The sequence below is a fragment of the Ornithodoros turicata genome, chromosome 2, assembly GCF_037126465.1.
Source record: "Ornithodoros turicata isolate Travis chromosome 2, ASM3712646v1, whole genome shotgun sequence".
Lineage (NCBI taxonomy): Eukaryota > Metazoa > Arthropoda > Arachnida > Ixodida > Argasidae > Ornithodoros > Ornithodoros turicata.
This window is the reverse complement of record NC_088202.1, coordinates 21,240,020-21,264,073: the sequence shown is the minus strand read 5'-3', so window position 1 is coordinate 21,264,073 and position 24,054 is coordinate 21,240,020. Positions and strand designations below refer to the sequence as shown.

Genomic DNA, 24,054 nt, shown 5'->3' with positions numbered 1-24,054 from the left:
TCCAGCAGATTGAAAACTCTCCGCCTATGACCTTCAGATTTCAATAGTTTTGTTATTTTAGACCAAGGTTCTTTTTTTTTAAATATGTGTGGAGGGAGATCCTCAACTTGCATTGCAATTTTGAAAAGGCTACACCACAAAGCGTACAGTAAATTGTTGTGATATAACTAGAGATTTAAGACAGTTCACAAGGCTTTCACCGTGAACCCTTCGTGGTCGCAGATGCTCCTGCGATCTTCTTAGCAACGATCATATCGGCCGAAAGCGGTGGCGTGGGACGCCATGGCATCTCAAAAAATCACCAGAGTTAACCTGCGGGCTCAGAAAATCAACATGGAACAAGCTGTGTCAGCGCCTGAGAAGTCGTGTAAATCAGTTCGACAGCCCGTTCATGAGGGCTGTGGGGCAGACCAGCGAAGAAAACTGTACCTTGTAAACGCGGTAATCGCGCACGTGACCCTACTTCCACGTTAAATGCACGTTTGCGACAGACGGCGCCACCACATGTCCTCGTGCTCAATCAGACTGTGGTGGGTAGAACGAACAGGCGTTTGGCTCATATACGCAATTGCGTTGCTGAACTCCAAGAGATCATCATACCTATAGAAAGTAAGGAAACCCGCTGGCAGAGATCCCCATGCTAATGTGGCCAACTCAGCATTTCTGTAGTTTCCGCGTCGATTACATGCTTAGCTGTGAATGTTGGACAGCAGGTTCGTGTTCCGAGAACCAAAATCGTACTTTGTATTTGCTCTATAGGCAAACTACAACTTTTACTCGTAGGTCGCGACACACTCACCATGGTTTTGGCGCTCTATGGCCTTTGTTCCCTTTGTGCCATTAATCAATCACATAAATCACGTAAACACATAATCAATCAATCAATCGATCGTAGGTTGCGCTGCCCTTCCTAATTTTTAATAATAACCTTGCTTGGCTACTTTAAACAATGCTGAGAGTACTGTGTACTGGAAAACTGAAAAGCTTTTTCTCCATTTTCGTGACAAGGACAGAACTGTTCTGTATAGCGAGCGATGTCCTGTTATGTCCTGTGTTATGTCCGGGAACTGGTGGTGCGGCAATGTCAGGGATGAAAACAGACACAAAGCCCTCTGCAAGAACAATAAACTGTAACCGCACGAAGTATGTTGTGCACCTTACATGCTTTATTTCGTCAATTTCGCCAAACTAGTCCCCCTGTTAGCGTTCTGCACTTTTTCGTATCTGTGTTCTTCGCAATCCGGTGTGAGAAACGCAGTACGAGTACAGTTCGTACATCTAATGTGGCAGTCAGCTGGCTAGATGCGAATCGTGTCGGCAACATAAGCATTAACCAACTTTAGCACAAGCTCCGAAAATACTACACCACACTTTTGTTGTGAAAGCAATCCGTGCTGGCGAGGCAAATATGATTTTTCGCGCAATGTTTCAGGCACGAGCACAGTGATGCGGGAAAGATGAAGTGTGAATCGTCCACCTTGCAGCAAGAAATGAGGAGATTGTGCACTGGAAAACCAGCGCGTGGTCACCGCACACGCGTTGGCTTCCTCCGAAACGCTGGATGTCACAAAGATTGTGTCTTCCACGGTATTGAAAGCAGAATCAAGAAAAGTAGGACCGCATTGGAAGCTGCTACGTTGGTCCCAGAGCTGCTTGTGCTTCCACGTACTAGAAGGGAAGAAAGAAATAGGATGTGGTTAAGCAGCATTTCGCGGAGCTGCATTACCTATTAAACACCGTATTCTCCCTGCTATCCGACCGAGGAAGGGGAATACGATGGAATGAGGCTTAAATTGTATTGCTAAGCTGATCGATTACCCTCTACCACCAAAACAGTGTGGCAGCCAGAAACGAGAGGACGGAAATACGACGAACTGATAAATAATGCAGTCTATTGGCTCGTTGGTCCTGCGTGCTCTCCCAAGGATTTGTATATTGTAGGGGTATATGTTTGTTGTACTTGACGAAAGCTTCGAGTTTTACTGACAGTATGGCGTAGATGCAGACCAGCTGGTGGCGTAGTGCAAAAGCTTGAGTCTGGCCACAAACTGGAGGACGACACAAACACAGGACCCAGCACTTGTGTTGATGTCGCCTTCTGTTTATGCTCAGGCTCAGACTTTTGCACCCCTCATCCCCATGATGCTTGAAGTTTAATTACGTCGTACATCGGCACTCGCACTTTATTTAGAAACTGAAAACATGAAACGCTCTATTACGTCGTATCTCTCCCACGTGTCTTCTACTTCACGTGGTCATTCAAACCACGGGTACAGTACAAATTGCGTCGATTCATGGGAACGCAGAAATATGTGCTTCCAAAGTGGCTGTTTGTGCGAGAACCAAAAACCTCGGGGTTGTATCACGCCCTGTCAGGAAAAGGACGCGTACGAGGAAGGGTGTATAGGACCAATATACGCCACATTTCTGTCTATACAGGGTGCTCCACGACGGGATGTCATGAAATACCTAAAAAGAGCTTTTGAATCAGAAAATTAGGCTTCCGAATTCATGCAGAAAATTGCAGCCTTTGCTTGGCTAATTTGTGACTTCAAGTAACAAAGTTAGCTTAATTAATAAAAGTAAATCCTATTTTTAGGAATTTAATAGCATCTTCTCGTGGAATACCCTGCATAGAGGGCATTTCGCGAAACCTGTCGTGAAATATTATTTAAAAGTCTAGCTAGCCGAAAATTATGTGACTAACGTTATTTTTTTCGGGGGGAGCTTCTGCCACGACTGCAGAGCACTTTTATCAATTTTAATTAACAAGAAATTGAATTTTGCTAATTGAACTCCGAAATTTGTCAAGTCGTCACGATGTTTTGGTAAAAAAAAAATTAATTTCTCACTACAATATTTCGCTTGCACTCTACCTTTCACTTTTTGCTTTCCATGCTTTTGCTGATAACGGTAGCATGGTTACAATGCAAAGTTATCGGAAACAAGAGGGAAGGGAAAACAGGAAGGGGCATGTCTCTGGTTTACTTCCGCCGTATCTTGTATTAACTTGATGGAGAACTCAGCTCGGCCGACAATTTGCACGCCTCGAAACAACGGCTTTACCAATTGTTTTCCTGCTCTTGCCATTGTGGTAGTAAATGACTTTTGCGATTGAATGGAGTAAAGTCGACATGCGCTCTGTGTTTATAGCAAAAAACGTGGGGCTCACTTGGCCAACATTGAAGCTCAGTTATCGTCATCCCCCTCTCTCTCTCTCTTATCCTGGTCAATCTCATCGCTCATCGCTCATACCTCATACCTGTAGATAGGTTTTAACTACCACACACTCTCTCTCACATCATCTTTCCCATAATCATCTCCGACACACTCACCATGGTTTTGGCGCTCTATGGCCTTTGTTGCATTCGTGCCATTAAACGCATAATCAATCAATCAATTCAGAAAATTAAAATTCTCGTGAATTAAACTCGTGAAACTGTTTCGAAGTCGTGGCGAAAGCTCCCTTGAGGTAAATAGCTTTGGTCCCATCATGTTCGGACAACTACATTTTAAAATTTCGTGACACGTTTCGTGAAACACCCTGTATATGAACACGGTAAGTAAGAGTCAAAGTCGCACTGAACAAGTATTAATTGATCGCGTCCTAAACATTGCGTTCTCCGTTTTAAGCACTGACATATTACGGGCATACGATGCTACACAAGCCAAAACTGGTTGATATTTTAAATTGCATAATCGCATTGAACAAATTGACGTGCGCTACAATGACTTTACGATCCTTCAGCGCAGCTAATTTTGGTGCCTCGGAGAACAAGGAGCATTCAAAACAGGGACAAAAATACAAGAAGACACACAAACAGAGGCTCCACTATCAACAAGTTTTTACTGTACAGCACACGCACATTTATAACCAATGGTAGGGAGGGGGAAAGGAGCATAAACGGGACACACGTGGGGGCCATAAACACGATCGAGGAACAGCCGGATCTAACTACTCACTTCCACCTTTCAGTCTACATTCAAGGAAACCGATCTCTTCCCTTGTTATCGATATTGACGGCTCACTGACACATTTATCAGACCCGTACTTCGTTATCAAAAAGGCCTAGAAAATTTCCCTTTCATTCTTGGAGTTGAATCGCCCTCTAATCTTTGTTCTCGGAAACTCCGGAACGCAACCACAGACCCTGACGTGTTCATGCAAGGTACCCCCACCCGTTTTATTTACACAATTATTATGCTCCATAAAACGTTCATTTAAGCAACGGCCAGATTGGCCCACATAGATCTTATCACACGAAAGTGGAATTTCATATACAATAGACCTTTTACATTCCACAAAAGGACACCTATGCTTCACCTATGCTATGTTTGTGTGTCCTCTTGCGTTTTTGTCGCTGTTTTGAATGCTCCTTGTTCTCCGAGTCATGTACCAACAAGCCCATCAAGCTACTCTAGTCTAATTTTGGTGTTCGTACTGGATAAACAAGGAGCGAACCCGGGAGAGGGAGGGGGGAGGGGAGGACAGATAAGACAGGTCCGCGAACACAGTCTCGAACATACAACTTTGTATGTCCTTCGTCCCTCCCTTCCTCTCTGTCCTTTCACGAGTACCTTGCTTCGTTATTCTTCACCTTACCTCTACTCCTGTTCTCACTGGCGTGTAAGCCCTCCTTTTGATGTCTTCCATTCTGCCTGGCAAATACGACTTCCTCGTTGCTCATGATATACACCTCGGTTATAGTGGCCGTGCACTTGATCTTCATGGTCCCGTCTCTGAGATGGTCCTCGGTGACCATGAAGCGAAGGCAGAGAGAGGCAGTCTCCAATCCGTCCCCGTGTAATGTCGTCGAGTACTCGTTTTCATAGTCCTCGTCTCTGATAGGAACGTCGTTGATAAACCAACGTAGCGTCGCCGCCGGCTTGGACTTTGCCGATGTGCAATTGACGAAGAAGGTGTCGCCCACCTGATATCGAGATCGGCTTCCCGTGATACTGGGGCCTTCGGTAGGAAGAACTGTGGAAGAGATAAGCCAGTTGTGGCTGAATGTTATTACAAGATCCTGGAACAAGAAATGTAGAAAATGAATCGTTAAAACAATTAAAAAACACGTCTATTCATATTACTGAAACCCCGAGACTAGGTAACTACGAAAACATAACAACGTTGTTAGAACTGTTAGTACAACGTTGTGTCTGTTTTCGTAGTTCGCTACTCTCGGGGTTTTAGTAATATCAATTCTAATCACCAGCGCGCCTGCTTTTTTCGCCATTCTTTCATTCTACACAGTCAACTTATTGTAGAGTTATGTCATGTATTCAGTACGCGAAGCCTTACTTGGCTCATGTATACAGGGTGTCCCAGAAAACGTGTCATTGAATTATAATAAAAAAAACTACACCACCTAGAGTCATGCGGTCAATGGCATTTGTTCTTACTGGGTTTTTGCCACCTCCTCATGTGAATGTCGTGTAACGTAAGTTTAATTATGTAAATTTTCGCGAGGTTAAGTCGGAAATTTGCCTAGTAAAGGTCACTTTTTTACCCCACCAATGTGAAGTGCGTGTCTAATTTAGTGAAATTAATGATAATTGACAGGGATATTCAGAAGCTATCCCATCGGAAAAAATAGCCGAACATCATGCTCTACGGAGGTCGCACAGAATAGCGCACGATTTTTCAGCGCAATCTTTGTCAGTCCGACGAAAGGAGGTTGGAAACCCAGCCTTCCCCAATATCGAAGAGAGAGATAAAACAGGCACGGCTTATCACGTCCGACTTTCGCTGGGATAATGCTTACCCTCTCCCAATTTTAGGAACTGTTACTTTTTGTACTATCACTCTGTGGGCTGGCTTCGGAACCTCCTTTCGTCGCACTGAGAGCGATTGCGCTGAAAAAGTCCGGTGCTCCGAAAAGCATGATATTCGGCTATTTTTTCCGATGGGATAGCTCGTGAGTATCACTGTGAATTATCATGAATTTGAGTGAATTCGGCACGCTCTTCATATTGGTGGGGTAAAAAAGACCTTTACTTGGCAAATTTCCGAGTGCCGTTCGCAAATATTTACATAATTAAACTTGGAGTACATGACATTCACATTAGGAGGTGGCAAAAACCTAATACACAGTAAATCAGTTTACACCTTTCTTTGCTCAAAAAACGTGTATTATTGTAAAAACACCATTTTCTATTCCTCAAAGGGTGCAAGAAGAGCATTACTAATAGTATTATATCGAGATACACCTTGTTTTATCCAATGTCGATCATTAATGGTGCAAAGTGGGGAATTGAAACAGGTGTTTACCGTCTAATACACCTTTTTTACACTCTATTTGAATTGGGAACACGGTGTTAAAAATGGCGTTTTATTTCGTGAGAGAAAAATTATGCTGGTTTCACAGCTCCGCTCAGCAAGCAATCACATTATAGACGATAACATGTGTTAGAAACACAGTATTTGACAGGGAATGGCGTTAGGTATTTAGCTGATATATTTGACTTGTTGCAAGTGTGGGTGTTAAATGCAAAGACGCATTGCCGTCACCGTTACAAACGTTTCCCGCCCCACCACATGTAACGAACGTTCCCCAGCAAATTGTATTTCAGTATATGATCCATCCAATACGCCAATATAGGCTACTGGGCAAGTGCTGATGGCATCCTTTAAGTCTTCTACGATGATGCCAATACATATGTACTGGGGGTGCCCGTGGTCTCCAAGCCAAGCCCCACAGTGTTACCAAGCTACCGAGGCGTGCCTGCGACGCACTGCGTTCCGGCTTAGGTTCCACGATGGAACCACGGCTGGAAGTCTGCCGTGTTCAGGGTGGTGCTTGCTAGAAGCAAGAACATCGAACAGTATGTCTCGGCCACTGGTCTCGGCATGCTGCCACAGAAGCTTTCATTACACTAGCTATTTGCGAGGGAATATTTGCCAGCAAACAATTCCATAATGAAAGGTGTTTTCAATAGAAGACTCCCCTTTTAAGGGTGTTTTTGTTTTTAAACGCCCATTATAATAGTGTTTTATTAGGAATACACTTAAGTAAACGGTGTATTAGAAAACGCCCATCATTTGAGTGTAAAGGCAACACTAAAAAGGTGTGCGCCATGGGACAAGCCATTTACACCAAAAAAGTGTAAAAAAAGTTTACTGTGTAAGAACAAATGCTGTTGACCGCATTATTCTAGGCGGCGTAGTTTTTTTATTATAATTCAATGACACATTTTCTGGGACACCCTGTATACTGTTTCTTTGTTTGTCCGTTTAATTAGTACATGGTCACGTAAATTCTTAGCACGCGTAATCTAGGGGCACTTGTTTGCGGTGCAGAAGCAACACCTTGCAATGTAGCGGCAGTACCATGCCGATCCCGGCTTTTTCTTGTGCATAAACGTTTTTCTGCCCATATTCTCCTCCACTCTCAGCACAACCGTCTTACCTCCGCGAAAACCGGCGCATCCAAAATATGGCACCAAATGTGTAAGAGTGTGTGATCATGAACTGCTGAAGGACATTTGCAAACCAGGATGAAGAACTAACGCTCGCTCACGAGCGTTGATGCTGATGGCGGTCCATGTAGTGCACGGGTGAATGGTGTTACTTCTGTAGCCACTAACCTCAACATTATCCCTTGCGACTCAGGTAGGCGGAAGCTGTCCATGCCATGGTCCCTATAATACCTACAGCTGACAACTTGCCAGTCCATAGACGCCGTAGGTTTTGTTTTACGTCACTCGTGTGTAACATTGCCATGCAACAGGATGATCCGTTTTGACAGCCCTGTCGACAGAGTTCGGATGCCTATTTTAGTACTGATGGAACCGCCATGTGGCGTTCCTTTGGCGCGCAAAGTCGCCTGTTTTGCGGAGCGAAAATGCGTCCCAGTCTCGTCGCTGTTTGTATTCTGCTCAAGGAACGCACTCTCCTTCGCCAATAGAGCTCCTGTGGAAGCTGTGTGCAAATGGCACGCAGTGACTTCTCACGTTTTGCAAAATATGTGAACACACTTTAGTGATGGTATTCAGGTAGGACAGTGACGTCCGGGGAATTTTCTCTATCGCGTACCTCCATTCACGTGCTTTTTTTTTCAAAATAACCCTGGGATTAAAAGTCCATTGTACCTTTACTACATTCAGCTTCACCAACGTTCACCTTGCCGTTATAACTAGCGGTGCATGATTTTTTGGATATTCGGTGGGAAAAATCGGTGGCTATTTCGTCCACTAGGAATCGGCGGCTTTCGGTGGTAGTATTTTGGAATGTGAAGACACCCGCTGGAAACCAGCGAGAAACGATACGGGGGGTTTCCCATGCACTTAAACCAAAAATTATTTCCATTTGTTTCGCATTAAAGCGACAACTATTGCAACCGTAACTTGTTATAAAAAAATTGTAAGGTACATGTTAAGCGATGCAGGTGGCATAGGACACCGCTCTTTCCGCTGTAGGAACGTTAAATTCGAGAGAGCGAGACAGTTCAGTCCTGCGGCAGACAGAACAGGCCACTGCTTGCAATGATCCACCCAAAAGTTACTGACTGAAAACTCGCTTGTCGGAGTTACATTCATCAATATCTTCTCAGACAGGTTGCCCTTGAGCTCGCTGGCTCGTAGCTCAGCTGGCCGAGATTACACGTCTAAAGATCTGAAGAATGTCGTCTGTGCAATCACAGGCCTCGTAGAAGCTACCAAATGTTGACACACACATTGCTCGCGCTGATTCGCTCGATGACTCTAGAAGAGCCGTTCTTTTGGTACCAAAGTTAGAACACGGGGCTGCTTCACTCAACCGCAATCCGAGTACGTCAAAAACATCAGTCACGATTGCCTGCTCTGACGCTACCAATTTCATCACTTCAACAAGAATGCGCGAGTTTTCTGACGACAAGTGTTGCTGAGTTAAAAGTACTGGGGTCTCAACCGTTATCAAGCGACGAATTTTTTCCGCTATCGTTTCCGCTTTGAGGCAGCTGTGCCTCATGTTATTTTAGTGGCCTCCAAAAAATATCACGTCATTACAAGCCTCAAAAAACGAGACCAGCCTCATTTCGACGACTATCGGCGAATAATTATTTCCACCGACCGCGTAAAAAATTTGCCGGCGTACGTTTATCGGCTCTTTTCGATATATACGGGAAACCAGGAACCCTGGTTATAACCTTATCTTATATGTCTGTTTGTTATTTCCGGTTCTGGGTGACAAACCGAAAATTGCAAATAGTAACAACGCAGTAGTTAAGAATTTCGTTCAAACGCAAGATGTTATGGTTTATAGTTGTTCAGTTGTGTTGCAAGCACCCAAATTATAATGCACTGACTCCGCAATATTTCCGGGTATTCTTTTAATTTATTTTATCTAGCGCCTTGCAGCACCACCATGCAATGTAATGTGTTAATTTATAAACGGCACAAGAATAACACTTAGTAACATTAAAAAATTCGTCCATTCACAAACCACAGAAGACAAGACGCGACAGCAAACGAAGAACTCGCTCCAGCAGCAAAAACAGGCACGCTATCCTCCCATTCGCAGCCTCCAGCACTGACTGCATCGGTACTAGGTAGTATTGTAGAATTGAGAGCGACCGAGGCTGTTTGCCAGGTCGCGTTGTCTGTGTGCAATAGCTTTTGCGACGAGAAACGACGAGAAACTCCAGTAGGCGCAACTGTAAATTCTTACGCTCTAGATGCACCCGGTCTCCTACGCTGATGCTGAGCCTAAAGCTTGTACACGCACATATAAATACATACACAATGTAACAATTAGAACTCTACTTGAAGGAGTAGGCTCCAAGGCGGAATCTTTTTGTTTCGGATCTCGTTTTTTTATTTCAGATGTATTGGGACGGTAGAACTGGTCAGATATCCCGATTTACGCTCGTTGAACAGTCATTGAGTGAGCTCACCTAAGACGTTCATTTCTTTCTGTCCCCCAACGGTGTCAAAAGAAGGAGCCTCAGCAGAGACTTCACAGCGGTAGGTGCCAGCACTGTGGAGGTTCACGTTTCGCAGGTACACAGATGTCCTTCCAGATCTGGCTAACTGAAACAGCAATTAGAACATCATCTATTTCACGTGCGACTATATATTGCCACGTCATACGTTGCAAAATGTTCAAGTGTTTCCTGTCACAGTACCTGAGCTGCCATACTTCAGTTGTTGGGAATTGATGAAAAGTTCCTCAAAACACAGCAACGTGCGTACGTTGCAAGAAACCACAAGCTAAACTATCACAGTAGTACGCCGAATCCACGTATTTCCTTCCTCGACTTCTCAGCGAACCTTCAAGCAAGAAAACGAGCAAGCTGTGCAGCGCGGAGCACACCTGGGCCACCGCTGTCATTATGACAGCGGTGCTGTAGCCTAAACTGGTGTTCAGCGGTGCTTAGTGGAGGGATGTAACAAACGTTAGAGCGCGGTAATGTGTGCACATCAACACCACATTTGCTATTTAATCATAACACTGCACGACGGCACATTCACGCTAAAATAGTCGTGACAGTTTGATATGTGTCCTTCGTTACATCGTTCACGAAATGAAGCAAACTTCAGCGTTGAGCTCTGGCGCCAGGGGAAGAGTCAGAGCCACGGCTATTTCCGTTGGTGCCCGGGAATCACGTGGCCTCTCTCGCGGCTGCCCTACTGGAGGAGATACCCGCCGTTATGTATACTGGTCATGGTGCTCACATTGCCAATTTTCTACTCGACTATTACCCTTCTTGCCGTAAAACATGGAATACAGGTTTCGCATCCACGCCATGCGTTACGTCTATCCCGGATAACTTCGAGCGGATAGTGGCGACGCTTTCAACCTCGGCTTTTCGGCACAGCGCACAGAAGCGACTTGCCTTGAGATCTATGTGAACAGTGTTTAACATGTATCATCAAATTAATGTATAGTTTTAAGAAGTGTGACGTCATGTTTTGGCCAATCTACACATGCGTCTGGCAACATTGCTCCCCAAAGATCGATATCCGTCTCCTAACGACGGCTTCTGGCAGACTTCCAACGCTTGGTGAAAGGGCAGAGATCGCAAACTCTCAATGACGTCATCTGCTCCTGGAGAATCCGGACCTATGGAGATTAACGGCTTCTTTCGAAAATTCGGAGAACCGCGTAGTGTTCATTGACGGTATTTATGTTTTGCGTGCCGACTCGTTGAACAGAGTTGATTTAAATACGATTTTCTTAAAAAATCCGTAATGGCATTTGAACGTCTTAATGTCCCGTTCCTGTGTTGTCCGGATGTCACATTTCGCCGGTACAACTTTGTTTCCACGAAACGCACACATATATATTGTGTGCTGCCGATGTTCACGCCTATGCTGTACATACAGCAGGAATGGGTACCCTCCATGTTGTACGAGTACATGTACATGTATCCCAACGTGGCTTGGGACAGACCCACCGGTGTCTGTGTGAAACATGTAGTCGAGTTAGTAGTCAACCTTCAAAACTGTGTAAGAGTAATGATGACCAGCGGCTTTACGTCACGTGACAACCATAATCACGAGTGGTCGGTCTGTGGATTAATTTCGCCCACCTGAGAGTTCTCTAACGTAGGCTGATATCTCGGCACACCGTATTCAACTTTCATCCAGGAAGACGAAGTGTCCGAGCAACTTGTACACTGCCACCAAGTTGCTGGTGCCCTTGGTCGAGTTGGAACCCGCAGCCTTGGCATCAGAAGGCACACACGCTATCAAGTGATCTACCGGGAGCGGTATGTAAGCAGGGTCCTTATGGGATATAAACTGGGTACTACTGGGTAGGGCTGGTACTTCTGGGACGCATAAAATTGGCAAATGAAAAGCGCTGTTCGGAAAGAATAAATAAACGTTTAACGTGGTTCGTATTCGTTTCTAGTGTACATTTAAGGGTACTCCCACGTTTCCTGGGCACACATGTCAGTGACTGCTACGTCCAATAATACTTTATGATTCCAATTATGCGCAACGCTCATGTCTTGTGGGGTAACCGTGCGCAGCGGTAGCTTTCACGTCATATACCATAAACATGTTTGTAAGCCAAATCGCAACCTCGAATAACCAGAAAACTAAGGCGGCGTCCTATTCATCTTTTTCACATCGAGTCATAAGCCTCTGATTAAACGATGATTCCTTTACATGCAGCTCCAGCTGTATGCGTGTACGCGCTGCGACATTAGCCACTTACACTTAGCAACACTACTTACGTCGACATCCACGCCTGGCAACGGAAGAAATTGTCCAGGAGGCCAGTCGTTGGGCACGAAGCGGTAGAACTCGACATCGTTCTTGTACCACTTAACAGAGTAGAGTTTATCTCCGTCCAGCTCGTAGATGCAACTCAGACCGACGGTCTCTCCCAGAGTAGTGGGAGATGGGATGTCCACATTCACCAGCTTCACTGCACACACCTTCGCCACAATCATGCCTGCAAAGTTATTTTTATCTTTTTCAGACGAATGTGTTGAAGGTTGGAAGAACAAGGTTGTAGGGAAAACAAAAACGACAGCATTACGCTTTCTGTTTAGTAGTTTCGATAAAAAACACATAGCCTGATATAATATAAACATAGTTTCGCAAAGAGTTTCGGCACAGATGAAGACGTCTGTTTGAATGCCACCGTCACTGCATATCTTTGCCCAAACACATGTTGTTGTTTTTTTGTATTTTCCGCAGAAGTATGTCTGGCTGAACGAAATGCGTATACAACGCGAACGCGCATTCCTCATTGAGAATTTGCTGTTACTATTGGTTGCCGTTGCGGAGTCCAATTTCGTGGTATAGACGGCCAGCAAACTGGATATCGAAGCTGGGCCATTTTGGTGTTGGAATTGTTTGGTGGGTGAGTGCGTGAATTCATGCTAGCGGTGAATGTGACATATCTGTATACCTGATAATCCGTGTACTTTTCAGCAGATACACGAGTTATCTGGTTATCTATTGAGATAACCAGATAATTAGTGTATCTGCAGAAAAAGCGACATTGGCAGTCACTGACCTAATGTAGCATGCAGGCAAGTTACAGATAAATCTCTCGATTTGGTAGCGCTATTTTGCTAGTATGTGAGGAATGAGTTTCCGAGACGGCAGCTGCCACCGACACTATAGACACACTTTCATTCACGTGGTGCCTTCGCATAGGCTGACACACCTACTCCAGTTACCTTTATTGCATATTGCCACATTGTCCTGTTTTCTTACCTGTGTACAGCACCGTATTAACACATTCATCAAACAGCGATTAGAAATGCACAGCACTCAATAGCACTTCAATACAACACTCCAAACATTTGGTAAAGAGCAGCGAGATAGCTACACAGCAGCGACCACCCCGTTCGACTTGGTAGAGCGACTTAGGGAAGCAATCCATCACCTTCACGCGCGGCTGTCATGCACCAGCGAACTCCACCCCTGTCCAGACGGAACGGACAAATCTTGGGTCCGAGTGGACGTCCCCATCAAACCGTACATTTCAAGGCGAGAAACAGTTTGGCAGATCTGTCTCCCCAAAAATTGCGAATAGCGCTCTACGATATGTCGCATTTAATGCAGGACGGCTTCAGCATCGATCCCGTGAGAACGGAAACGAGTTTGCAAATGTCTTTCAAGCACGGCTAGGGCAGGTGTTGGGAAACATTTGTAAACTTATTTCGTTGCTCATGGGATCGATGGTGAAGCAGTCCTGACAAGGGAATGAGTTGAGAAACTTACATAGCTGATCTCCATGCTTTCTGCTTCTAAGAGGAAGATGTACTTCGCTCATACGTAAATCGTAAATTAGCGTACGAATACATTGCGAGTAACATATATTAGGTAACGTGACGCGATACTGACGACATCACCCATTCCCCAGTATCGTATTGGCTAGACCTGTGCGAATCGTGGTTTGAAAACCGAAGCCAATACGAAGCGATTAGTTATATGGCCGAAGCGAATATGAAGCGAATAGCCGCTTTGGATATTCGAATACAAAGCGAATAACTGTAGAAACGAAGCGAATACGAAGCGAACAGCTAGTTTTACTGAATCGTTTTCACTTAAACGGTCCGCGAACGGTTTTGCCACGAACCAGTCAGACGATTACGTTCTGAGTCACTGCCCCTTCTTATTCGTTATCCGCGAAACCGTTCGCGAACCATTTGAGGAAAAACAAATCACCAAAACTCGCTAAAATAGCTGGAAAATGGAACGGTTTCCACGCATAGGCGGACTGGAAATAAAGTACAAACGTTAGCAGAGAACAGATATATGTTAATTTGCAGCGGTATACAAGCGCCTAATCTCTATCAGAAGGTGTGCATTCGAGGACGAAACAGAGTGCTGCGCTGCCTCATTTTGTCTTAAGGAAAGTGATAGGACGAGTCTACTAGTGCACTCACACAGTGTCTCTGACGGTTTTGCTGTAGGTTAATTGTTTGTTCTTGCGTGGCCTTTTCCCCGGCAACTATTCAGATATATTCGGTACGGAAGAGGTATTCGATTCGATTCGCAGTTCCAACACCGAAATTCGTATTCGGTTCGGAATTGGATTCTGCTTCGATATTCCAAAAATTCGAATATTCGCACGGCACTAGCATTGAGGTGTCACACCTTTCCACCTTTGCTCGTAACTATATGCAGGGTGTTTGCTCTAACGTGTCCAGGAATTATATTTAAAGCAAGCGATAAAAGAAAACCAAGTGGTACTTTTCTGCTAGTTGAGTAAGAAACAGGTGCTGCTTCACTAGTAGCACCTGCTTCTTAGTGAAGTAGCTGAAAAGTAGCACTCGTTTCTCTTTTATCGCTCGCTTTAAATAAAATTGCTGGACACGTTAGAGCAAACACCCTGTATACTGTGCGTTTAAGTTATATCCGGGGGCTAAACAATTCGCGAACGGGTGCACCAGTCGAAGAACTTTCTTATTTACAAGTATCTATCCGATACCGCCTACAAGCTGCGCACCGTGTGAATGAGTGGGAGACACTCATTATTTAAATAAAAATTCAAATGAGTTTCGTGAAAAAACATAACTTCTAAAGCAAAGCCCTGTCGGCATTAAAATGATCGCTACCCCTTTTGGGAACTTCAGAGGATACCTTTTAGAGCAAAATCTGTCACCGAATCTGGTCATTTGTTGCAGTAATTAATTGGTTTCGGTTTACCTAAGCGCAAAAGGACGCTCTTCCACTCCCTTATCCACAAATGAATTACGTCCTTTTGCGCTTCGCCGCGACCAGCTCGACGCAAATACGTTAAGCGAAACCAATTAATTACTGCAACAAATAACCCGCTTCGGTGGCAGATTTGTGTCTAAGAGGTTGTCACTGAGGTCCGAAAAGGGGTAGTACCCATTTTAATGTCGTTGGCGCCCTGGCGTTTGTTTCACGAAACTCCTTTGAATTTTTATTTAAATAATGACCGCCTCCCACTCATTCACACGGTGCGCAGCTTGTAGGTGGTATCGGACAGATAGTTGTAAAAAAAAAAGTTATTCGATTGGTGCACCCGTTCGCGACTAATTTAGCCCGGGGATTTAACTGAAACACCCTGTATACGCTGTGTGCATAATTATTAGGCAAGTTCTATTTTGACGATTAATTCTATTATTGAGCAACTACGCTGCTCTCTGTCAATCTCAAACGTTAATAAACCTCAAAACTGAATATTTCAACAACTAAACGTGAAGTATCGTCTTAGGAGAGTATCGTCGTGTTCACAATTATTCGGCAACTATTAGTGTGCAGTATTACGAACGGAACGTACGAATTCAAACGAAATATGAAAATTTTCACATATCACTTGTTTATTTCCGTCTGTCAAAGTGGAAATAGTAAACAAACAACTCAAAATTTAGATATCAATATTCCTGACATTTCAAAAACGAAAAAAAAAAGATCAGCGACCAATGCAGTCTCCTTTCTTTTCAGTAACTGTCATACGTCTTCCATTCATGGAGTCTGTCCGTTTCTTAATCTGCTGACGGTCAATTTGTTGTGCAGTAGCAACCGCATCCTGCCGGGCAATGTTCAGATAGGTGTACTCCTTACGTTCATCGTAGATCTCCCGTTTAAGAAGGGCCCACAAGTTCTCAATAGCGTTTACGTCAGGTAATGAAGTGGGCCATACAATTTTTTTTTTTTCGTCTTTGATGCCTTTACTGGCTAGCCACACACTGGAGTACTTCGATGCATGCGATGGAGCATTATCCTACATAAATATCCATGGTCTTCTTGAAAGATATAGACCTTCTGTACCACTGCTTGAAGGCTCTTGCTCTTGAAAAAACCGCTTGCTCTTCTAAAAACTGGCAGTAGGCTTGAGAATTCATAGTTCATAGCTCATATTTGATAATACCAGCCCATACCAGTGCTCCACCGCACCTTGCCTTCGTACAGAGGTGGGCACCCTCACGAGGGCGCGCGAGGGTGAGGGTTTCCTCACCCTCACCTCACAATATTTCAGGTGAGGTGAGGTGAGGGCCAATTTTTCTCGTGATGTTTGAGGTGAAGTGAGGTGAGGAAAATTTTCAAAACATTTTCTGAGGTGAGGTGATGACTTTTTTTAAATTTGAGGTGAGGCAAATCTTTTTAAAAAATTTGAGATGAGGTGAGGAAAACTATTGGAAAATTTTTTGAGGTGAGGTGAGGAAAATTTATGATTGCACACGGGGTATCTTTCCTCCTTTCCGCATCTTCTGTCTCTCATCTGGGCGGGGACTGCCCTCCTCTCTCGCCGCTGATCTGACGCCCGATTTTGCGCGCCATTCGCATACCCGCAACTGAACCTCAATTTCCGCGCAACTTTTATCGGCATAACAATCGTTCCACGAAGCGTTTTCTGTGATTCACTAGGCCAAATCCTCCAGCAAGAAGGAAAAAAAATGAGTGTTACATTGACTAAGCAATTTAATGAGTTCAATTTCGAAAATGATATTTCAATGGCAAATTGATGAAACTATTTGAATTTGGTGACAAACTAAAGGTCCAGAGGAAAGTTGTTTAACCCATATTTTTCCGTTTTCTTATAATGGTCAAATGACACGTTTCGTGCCGCACCCTGTATGCACTCACGCTTGAGGTATATGCATTTGCATTGGTAGTCACTCAAAGGCAACGCGCATCGAATACACAATCTTCACATCGAATACACAAATAGCTTTAAAAAATTGAGGTGAGGTTATGTGAGAAAAATTTCGGAAAAAAATTTTGCGGTGAGGTGAGGAAAAGTCTAAAAAGTTCCTTTGAGGTGAGGTGAGGTGAGGAAAATAAAAAAAATGAGGTGAAGTGAGGAGAATTTCGAAAAATATTTTTGAGGTGAGGTGAGGAAAATTTTTCAATAAAAAAATTGAGGTGAGGTGAGGAAAAATTGTAGGAAAAACTGAGGTGCGGTGCGGTGAGGAAAATTTTTCTCCGAGAAAATTGAGGTGAGGGCGAGGCTAGTGAGGACAAACGCCCACCTCTGTCTGCGTATGGGCCGAAGTGACTCTCTGTGCCCGTTACTGATCCAGTCAATGGCCAATCCATCTGGGCCGTTGGGAGTCACTCTCATCTCATCGTCCATAAAACCTTCGAAAATCTCTCTTCAGATATTTCAAGCCCAGCCTTGACGTTTCAACTTACGTGTCATGCGCATGGGTGGTCGGGATTCAGTATTCCTTACCTTGGCAATGTCTCTGAACACTGAACACTTTGTACTTCTGGCCACCCCAGGTTGGTTGCAGTTGTAGAATATGACAGCAGTGGAGGGTAATGGGTTTCTGCTAGCCTCCCGTTTGATTCTTGTAGCCTCACGTAGCCTCACATTTGATTCTTGTCAAATCTTTGGCAGTTAATTGGCGTCTTTTTTTCTCAACACGTTTCTCGCGAAACTGTTTACTATTTGTAACAAAACAAACGGTTCTGTGATCTTAGCAACTTCAAGAGTGCTACATCCCTCTGAAATGCTTTTTACCATTTTTGACTTTTCAAAGTCATTAAAATCTATTTTTTGTCAAAGTTTTCACGAGGAAAAGAAGCTGCCTAATAGTTATGCGCAACTTGACATATGGGTGTTCATCTTCTTAGGCCACGCCCTCTCTCACACACGCCCCATTGCACAAATACGCATCACCTGATATGCAGAAATCCAATAAGCATCCAATTTTATAAAACTTGAAGTTGGAAAATATGCATAAAAATGACGATATGGTAAAAATACTCACTAATAATTGTAAGAGAGTGTATCTTAATATGAAAACTCCCATGTATCTGTATTAACCTCGCTCATATGCAACCAGAGGGAGGGATATGTCTATTAGGAAAAAAAAATGAAAGGTCAGCCAGACGGAGGTCGCAACCAATGCAATATGAAGCCAACACGCGGGTGCAATCCATATAGGTGGAAGCCACATGGCAGCGGATTTCCAATTTTCCTGAGAGCACAAAACGGCTCACGAGGGTGTAGCACCAATGTGTGAAACTTGCCACTAAACATTGAGTGTTCCCTATTATTAAATGCTATCGTGGTGAAAATAAAATACCACCGCCAGAGTATAGATGGGTAGAAATCCAGCGAACCGGTAGAGATGTAGGAAGGGAGTTGCCTCAGGACAGAAGCCGCCGATATTTCGAACAGAGACTGTTCTTCTTCTGGGCACCGTCCTCATCATTGGCATGGTATTTAAAGGGTTAGGTGTGACGTGTTTAAAGGTTCATGCGAATTGTGGGTCAACAGCCCGGAGGGAAGAAAGGTCCGTACGGGTTTTTACGGCGGGAGTGAATGGCTGCTTTGTTAGAGTGTGGAGGGGATTATGTGAACGTAGTGATCTAGGCTACAGACCGGTTGCAGAAAAATGGAAGGTTCACGAACACGTGGACGAAACGGGACAACAGGCAAGAATTCGCAAGCATAGCGAAAGATAAGGAGGTTAGTGGTTACGTGGGGAAAATTCCAGAACGAGCAATTTTTTTTTTTATATATATATATTTGTAATACAAAGTTGTGGCATGCAATAAAGAGAGGAGAAAGCAGTGGCCATGCAGAACATAACAGATGATAATGGAGGTAGATGGGAAAAGCATATTTTATTTGTGAAGTGTTTCTAGGGTGCCTTGTGATTTGTTGATACCGGACGGGTGAAGAGCGTTGAACTTGTATATGAGATAAGACTCCCTATCACGTCTGTCACGTGTGGATCTAAACCCGGTTTCTAGAATATATAGTTTAATGTTGTCAAAATTGTGATCAGGAACGTTAAAGTGTTCGGCGACTGCTTTGGGGAGTTTGTTGGACGTGTCGGTTCTGTGTCCGGTAAGGCGGTTGTTCATTTGTTGGCCGGTTTCACCAATGTATTGCATAGAGCAGTCGCCGCATTCAATGCAGTATATAACATTGGAGCTTGTGCATGTGAATGCGTGGTTAACGGGGTGGGTGTAATTGCTCGCAGTGCTTTTGATGGAGTTAGCGTGTTGAACGTGCTTGCATGTTTTGCAGCGCGGGAGGTTGCAGGGTCGTGTTCCCGTGTACGGAGCGCTCGTTTTGCTGATTTTGGCATTGACCAAGGAGTCTGCCAGGTTTCTTGCGCGTCGGTATGTCACCTGTATGGGATTTGTGAATATGTTGTTAAGTCGGTCACTGCTTTGGAGGAGGGGCTCGTGCTTCTGTAGAATGGCTTTGATGTTTGGAAGTGCGTTGGAATATCTTGTGATGAAGCTTATTTGGCACGCGTCGGGATTTTTTCGGTTTTCCAGAACCTCGTTTCGATCGAGTGTGAGTGCCTTGCGACTGAATTCGGTTAGGAGGGAGTCTGGATAGTCCCTTTGGGCAAGTGTACTGCAGAGTTCGTCAAGCTTCTCAGCGTAATCTGTGTCGTTTGAACAAATTCTGCGTAGTCTTACACTCTGCCCATTAGGAATTCCAACCTTACAGTGACGCGGGTGGTGACTCTTGAAGTGAAGGTATTGTTGTTTGTCAGTTCGCTTTTTGTACAGGGTTGTGACGAGGTTGCCGTTGTCTAGTGATATCGTGGTGTCGAGGAAGTTAATTAAGTGAGTTGACTGTTGTGATGTGAACTTTATGTTGCTATGCGCGGTGTTCAGTAGATCTACGAACTTTTGAAATTCATGTTCCCCGTGTTCCCATATTATCAGTATATCATCGATGTATCGAAGGTACACCGTGGGTTTTGATGAGATGCGCTGAGAACTTTGTTTTCTAGGAACCCCATGAAGATATTTGCGTATGTGGGTGCAACAGGTGTGCCCATACTTGTACCGTGTACTTGTAGGTAGTATTCACCATTGAACTCGAAGTAGTTCAGTTTAAGAACCAAGTCCATTAGAGCGAGTATGGTTTCCGTGTCTTTTCTGGTGTTTGTAGTAGAAAGGGTATTGCAGAGGGCTGTGATTCCGTCGTTGTGTGGGATGTTAGTATACAGTGATGTCACATCTAGCGTGGCTAGTATTGTGTCCCTACCAAATGTACGAGTGTTGTTTATATCTCTGATTATTCTGAGGAGGTGGGGTGTGTCTTGTACATGCGATGGCAGTGTTGTCGGAATATGGTTTAAATAGTGGTCCAGGAATTTCGAGAGTTTTTCTGTTGGTGTGTTGTTATTAGATACAATTGGCCTGCCGGGGATGTCAGCCGTATAGAGCTCGTTGGCGTGTACCTTGTGGATTTTGGGCAGTAAATAGAAACGACCTGCGTCTGTGTTTGATGGGGTGAGATATCTGAGGTCATCACGTGTGATGAGCTTTCGTTCGTGGAGGTCCTGTATGGTATGGGTTATTAGCGCCGTGTACTCCTTTGTTGGGTCATGGTCCAGTTTGAGGTAGTGTTGCGTATTGTTGAGTTGCCTATGTGCTTCAGAGATATATTTATCTGTGGGCCAGATGACGATACTCCCACCCTTATCTGCGGGCTTGATAATGATATCATCTCTGTCAGCTAGCGCATTGATGATGTCACACGATGATGTCAAGAAGAACAGTCTCTGTTCGAAATATCGGCGGCTTCTGTCCTGAGGCAACTCCCTTCCTACACCGCCAGAGTAGGACTATCTGCTTCTTCCCATGAATACACTCGTCTAATGCCGGTTATGGACCTATGCGGTAAATTATCGTGGCGCCTACATTGCTGCCCTAAACATCCCAATCGATAATATTGAGATAGATCGAGATTGAGATAGATTGAGATAGAAGAATAAAGTCGTGCTTTCTGTGGAGCGTATTTCTGTTGGACTTTCTAAGTTCCAGAGACAGAGGGATTTCACCCCCTCCCTTTCCTGTACCGCCATAATATTGCCCTCCCCCTCCCTCCCCTTGACATCCGTTTGGTGCAGCGGAGTCGCCAGTACGCTATGCAAGTAGGTCAGCTGTCTGCGCAGTTCCCCGGATACCCTTCCCCCCTATTGCCATTTGACGGACCTCACTGGTGCCTCTTCCAAATAAGGGGGTTCTGTGTTCTGTGAGAATTTCATGTGTGGGGGCCCACATGGTTTCTTCTGTGGACCAATGCCGGTCTACGAATACCCACTTACTGCTGCCTTGATAGTGGACAGGCGCTTCGTCACGTGGGTTATCCAAACATCATCCTCTCCCCTGCGCAGCAGAGACAAATCATGATAGCGTATACCAGGCAGCCTGACCCAACGCCAACCTGGTGGTAATGGTGAAAGGGCTCGCGTTTGTCGGCCTCACAGAAACGCCAACCTAGATAGAGAAGGCCTCCTTCGCACGTAGACATATAAAGTCCGCCTATCGCAGCAGCCAGTCAAGATGACAGCCAATCGCTGCAGACGATTTTCAAACCCAGGCTTTCAGTGGCTACCAGTGACTGCCCATGCGGATGATGGCGGCTCGTTTTCATGGCTACGACCTCTCAAAGCAATGTCGTGATTGGCGGACTCTTAATTGTTACGTCACATCGCTCAAGCGATCAGGCTTCGTCTCTACATTGTTAAAAGAGAACCTCAGCAAACAGCGCGCTCAAGGCCAATCACCATTCCGAATGATATCACTCTGTTCCTGATTTGTTAAAAAAAAAAGCGGCTCTCATCTGGGGCATGCATAATGTGTCCCAGAGAGCCGCATCCTTCCATTCATTTTCAACAGATCAGGACATAGCATGATATCATTCGGAATGATGGGTGGCTAGGAGCGTGCTATTTGTTGAGGTTATGTTTTAACTGTGTAGGTGGTGCTGGATGATCGCACCTTCCTGAAACGTCCCCCCTCCCACTGCTATATTCGTAATCTTTTTTTTTTTTTTTTGCATGTCGGCACATCAGTCGCTCAGAAGTCTGCAAAAGTATCCCCTTTCTCTAACCCCTTTCCAACCTTTATGTGTTATCCCTTGAGCCAGGTCAACCGGTTCCCACTTCTTACGATTTCATCAAAAAAGCAGTCCATATGGCATGTACTGCCATTACTATGCGTCGTTGTCTCTTACCTTGAAGGCATGCGAGGAGGATAGCTCCATGTACGCGACCCCTGTCTCGAGTCCTACAGAGCTCCCCGATCATGTCATGGCATCGGAGGGAACCAGGATCTTCCTGGTCGCCGTTTTATCCCTTGAATCATCCACTTCGTTCTCATACAGCCTTTTTCCTGGTCACCGCGCTAGTAGGTGCGTTGCGGGAGGACGCGCTATCAGGCAGACTCCTGCATCAAAAGTTTCGAACAACAAATTGCCATCACTTCACTCCGTACTAGGTTAAACCGGGCGCCTGTGCACAATACTACATTCCATCATATGGTCGTTAAGTAGTGACATCCGTGACATTCAGTGACGTTCGCCCCAGATGGTCTATTTTTCGCAGTTACCCACACTTCACAAATCTTTATTACGTACAATATGTTATTCCTGTTGTTGTTGCGGTTGTTTTTGCATATTTTTCGCTTTGGACGCAAGTGTCGTCACCGTATCGAGGATAACTTAATATTGTCCGACTGCATGCCACCAATCGTTTTTTTTTTCCGCTGTGGGAAGTGAGTCCATAATCAATGGCCTCGGAGTAGGAGCGGCTCCTGGAAGCCCTGGTATAACAGTAAAGTTGCTCAAATTGGCACCTTTTTCTGATTAACGTATTACTATGCAGACTGTTTCAGAAATCCAGATGTCCGGTGCATAAAGGAGGCGACCCTAATGACGTCTCTAATTATCGCCCTATATCGCTAACTAGTGTCGTATGCAAGATCATTGAGCAAGTTATTCACTCCGAGATCATGAACTTCCTCTGTAAGCACAATGTCCTGTTGGCCGGTTTCACGTCAGTTCAGGCAGGGGAGTCCCATCAACCTCTTGGATTTTTATTATTTTTTATATTTAGAAGCCCATCGTACATGATGACCAACAGCGGTAAAATGAATAATTTCTACGGAATAGTTTTCGCGCAAGAAAATTTAGAAAATCCGGCCCTGAATTCGAGTATTTCAGTTTGGCCGTGTTTGCACACGTATATCTCCCGAGTCTTAAAAGATACTGCAGTGAAATTGTTTATACTTTAGTATGCCTACAGGCCAGCAGTCCGAGCGCAAATTTTGGCGTGCTGGAGCAACGCTCTGTGATATAAAAAATGGCGAACATGCTCTCTCGTGCGGTTTTGCTCCAAATTCGACGCGTGATTTCTCTGACTGTATATATTCCTCACTACCCTATTTGGTATCACTTCACTCAGCTTTTAATGCTCTTTCATCTGGTATATATATCGTGCGTATACACCATACAGGTGTCTGCTGAAACAGGCAAATGTTAAGGTGTATCTCGAAAAAACAAGGATTTCGAGCGTCCGTTTCTCGAAAAGGCCCCCTTTTATTTCATTTATATTTGGCCAGGACACGGCCCAATGTTAGGCCTTTCATATTACGTAAAAAAATTCTTCTTCAAAAGATTACACTGGCGATTAGTGCGTTAAAACGCGGCCCTTGTCTGCGTGCGTACTTGTCGGAGCCCGGCTGCCGGTACCGCGGTATGGCGGGCCTCCTGTCGATGTCATACAAGAAAGGGACAACTTTTTGTAATCAAAAGTGGTAGTTTATGTCGATATATTTACAAGACTGCAAAAAAGCAGTATTTTGCAATGACAGCACCAATGATTTCACTCACTTTATATGAAAACATCACTCTTCGGCACTCAC

General features: G+C 44.6%; 1 protein-coding gene across 3 annotated transcripts in view; it reads right to left on the bottom strand.

Moving 5' to 3' along the window:
* Positions 1-1,146: 1,146 nt before the first annotated feature.
* Positions 1,147-24,054, bottom strand: part of LOC135383197 (uncharacterized) — a 147,610-nt gene continuing 124,702 nt past the window's right edge. For all 3 annotated transcript variants that reach the window (XM_064612771.1, XM_064612772.1, XM_064612770.1), the window contains 5 exons: positions 22,367-22,578; positions 12,165-12,385; positions 9,876-10,011; positions 4,604-4,981; positions 1,147-1,668 (listed from right to left, as the gene is read on the bottom strand). In XM_064612771.1, coding sequence (XP_064468841.1) covers positions 1,565-1,668; positions 4,604-4,981; positions 9,876-10,011; positions 12,165-12,385; positions 22,367-22,439 — 912 coding nt within the window. In that variant the 5' untranslated portion in view covers positions 22,440-22,578 and the 3' untranslated portion in view covers positions 1,147-1,564. The remainder of the gene's footprint in view (positions 1,669-4,603; positions 4,982-9,875; positions 10,012-12,164; positions 12,386-22,366; positions 22,579-24,054) is intronic.